Source organism: Bison bison, unplaced genomic scaffold (assembly GCF_000754665.1).
Source record: "Bison bison bison isolate TAMUID 2011002044 unplaced genomic scaffold, Bison_UMD1.0 scf7180017864341, whole genome shotgun sequence".
Classification (NCBI taxonomy): Eukaryota; Metazoa; Chordata; class Mammalia; order Artiodactyla; family Bovidae; genus Bison; species Bison bison.
The window spans coordinates 5,172,918-5,176,191 of NW_011494913.1; the positions used below are offsets into that span (position 1 = coordinate 5,172,918).

Sequence of the window (3,274 nt, forward strand, 5' to 3'; positions counted from 1 at the left end):
ATGCAAACTATTTATATATATATATATGTGTGTGTGTGTGTGTGTATGGATGGATAAACAACAAGGTCCTTTTTATAGTACAGGGAACTATATTTAGTATCCTGGGATAAACCATAATGGAAAAGAATATATTATGTATAATAATATGTATATTAATATGTATGTAATAATGTATAATAATATGTATATTAAAACTGCATCACTTTGTAGAAATTAACAATGCTGTAAATAAATCAGCTATACTTCAATAAAAAAAAAAAAACACAGAGAAGGGAAAAAGCCTCCCTTTACCCTAACCTCCCATCTCGGGGGGGACAGTGTCAGAAGGCCACCCCCAAAGTGGGGGCAGCAGGTCCCCCATGAGCCTCTCCGTTGCTTCTCCTCCCCTCGGGCTCCTCCTGCACAGACCCCCCTAGCGCTCTGGAGAGCGCCCTGGGCCACCCCCTTCCTTCCACGCCACTCCTAAAGGGACTGTATCCAGCCTCAGGCTCCAAGTACCACAGGAGTGAGTGGCAGGTTGAGTGACACCCTCAATCTTCGTCTCCCTCAAGTCCACTCAGAAACTTCATGAGCATCTACAGCCTAACAGACCCACAGCTCCGGCTCCTGCGAGTTCCTGCCCTCCTTTCCCAAGTCACCCTCCTACAGCCGCAGTCTCTTCACTCGAGACCACCTTCTTCCAAAACAAAAATGGTGTCCCTCAAGTCAGCTATTTTTCTCATCCCACATGTTCTGAATCTGGCCACTTGCCCACCTCGACTGCTGCCTCTGGAGTCCATGCCGCCCACAGGTCTGGCCTGGATCTCCGTGGCCCCTCACTGGGCTTTGCCTGGATCTCCGTGGCCCCTAACTGGGCTTTGCCTGGATCTCCGTGGCCCCTAACTGGGCTTTGCCTGGATCTCCGTGGCCCCTAACTGGGCTTTGCCTGGATCTCCGTGGCCCCTAGCTGGGCTTTGCCTGGATCTCCGTGGCTGCCTAACTGGGCTTTATCTGCCTTGTCAAGCGCTCCTGCACACAGCAGCCAGCGCACCTCATCAGATGGCAGTTCTCTAGGCCTGCCAGCAGCTTCACATCTCCCTGCGAATAAAATCAAGGCATCACTCCTGGTAAAAGGCCTCGCCCCCTACCCCACCCCCACTACCTCACGCTTTCAGAGCCTGCCTGGACACTCAGCGAACGCACAGTGGGTCAAGGATTGAACCCAAAGCCCACCAGACAACAAGACTGCATTTCCCTTGGGAACCCCAGCCCCTGAGAAGGTGAAAGCTTGAGTCACCTCCACAAACAGCCAAGGAGGTGACAGGTTGATTCTGACCCCCTCTGAGGCTGCCCTCGGACAGCATCCGCCAGTAACACACCCGGTGTGCTCTGTAAGCTCAGCTTCGGCAGCCCTTGCCATCCAGCGAATCTGCAGGAGCCCCTGCTGCTCTCTCTGCCTGCTGTGTCCCACCCCGTGCTTACCCTGGGGGTTTCCTCCACAATTTTACACCCTGGGTGTTACTCATGCGGTATCCTTTCTCATCCTTGTTCAGCTCAGTCCTATTGGTCTTGGCTCCTATGGAGCCAAGTCCTGGCTCAGATATCACCTACTGTGTCCCCACCTACCTCTGATCTCCCAATGGCAGTGGGCACTGCCCTCATAGCCCCTTTGCTGCTATCTTCCCACCAGGAACACAGAGCCGGCACACACCTGACGCTCCCCAGGTACCCAGGAGACAGCTGCCAGCAGGACAAGAGGGTCAGATGCTGCCATTCCAGCTCCCCGTGGGAATCCCATGCTCAGAAACAGAAGCCTCCACTGTTTGATGGAAAAAGGAAGCACTCAGAGCCCACTGAAGCCTTGTGCTAGTGGGTGGGACATGGGTTCATAGGTCAGTCAGCTGATGCAAGGCCTGGGGCGAAAGGAGCTAAAGGGTCTGAGATGCTGATGCTCACTATCTAGCATAGGCTCTGTGTGTGTGCCAAGTCGCTTCAGTCGTGTCTGACTCTGCAACCCCATGGACTGTAGCCCACCAGGCTCCCCTGTCCATTGGCTTCTCCAGGCAAGAATACTGGAGTGGGTTGCCATTCCCTGCTCCAGGGGATCTTCCGGAGCCAGGGATCACACCCGAGGCTCTTACGTCTGTCTCCTGCATTGGCAGGCAGATTCTTCACCGTTAGTGCCACCTGGGAAGGCCCATAGGCTCTGCTGGTGACTATAACGAGGGGAAAAGCCCTCAGCACGCAGGGGCTGAGAGGACAGAACCAGGGCCCATCAGTGAGCAAGCCTGCACGCCTTAAAGGGTGGCATGGGGCGTCTTCTGTGACCCAGTAGAAGGGAGGGCTTGGCTCAGCAAGGTCAGCTCCCTCTTCAGAGGAAACTGGATTTCTATCCAGATGTCCTCACTCTACATCAGGCCCAACCATGGTCGGTCAGTCAGCCAGGCTGGCCTGGGGCCTGCAGTGCACAGAGGCCCTGCCCCATTCCCAGTTCCTGAACTGTAGGACATACTAGGGGGCCTGCCTCCTCCCTGAGGGCCACATAGGGACCTCCACTCCGAACCTCTCTATCAAAGTACTCTGAGCAGCTCAGACTGAGATTCTGACTCGCTCCTTTATTCAGCTGGCCTCACGGAGTCCTGGCTGCATGCTAGGCCCTCAGCTCCCAAGCTTTCCCAGACAGAGGACCATCCCTCCATTCCCGGCCCTGTCCTAGGGAACCTTCTCCCAGAAAGGCAGCTTCCTGGGGGCTGGCTGCTCTGGGCCCTGCCTCCAGGAGCTATCTTTCCAAGCCAGAGGCTGATTGCCCAGGACCAGTGTCCAGTGAGCTGCTGGCTGCAAGGTCTCTGCCCAGCCTGGGAGTACCAGTCTTGCACTCGCCCAACAGGCTTTTTACCTTTTCACACTCGTCTCATACTCAGTCCTCTGCCGGCACAGCTCTGCTCTGAGCTCTGTGACTAGGCCCTGGAGAACCTCGGTTCGGCGGGCGTGGTCCTGAGCAGGGCTTCCTGGGTCACTGGGCTCGCTGCTGCTGATGCAGGCGCCCACTCCATCCAGGCCATGGTCCAGATCCAGGGATCTGCGCTCTTCACTGCTGCTGAGGACAGGGGAGGGCTCGAGGGCCCCCTCGATGTGCAGGGAGCTGCAGGTGGAGGAGTCGCTGGCCCGGCATGCTGTGCAGCTGCTGACCGAGCCCTGAGCCGAGGCCTCACAGGAGGAGGCCCCAGACCAGGGCAGGCTGGCCACACTGGGTGTGCTGGGAAAGCAGCTCTGTGGGGGCACATTGTCGTAGGTG

General features: G+C 56.3%; 1 protein-coding gene across 8 annotated transcripts in view; it reads right to left on the reverse strand.

Annotated features, from left to right (window-relative positions):
• Nucleotides 1-3,274, reverse strand: part of ARHGAP22 (Rho GTPase activating protein 22) — a 182,082-nt gene that overhangs the window by 4,553 nt on the left and 174,255 nt on the right. For all 8 annotated transcript variants that reach the window (XM_010854412.1, XM_010854411.1, XM_010854417.1 and 5 more), the window contains one exon: nt 2,876-3,274. In XM_010854412.1, coding sequence (XP_010852714.1) covers nt 2,876-3,274 — 399 coding nt within the window. The remainder of the gene's footprint in view (nt 1-2,875) is intronic.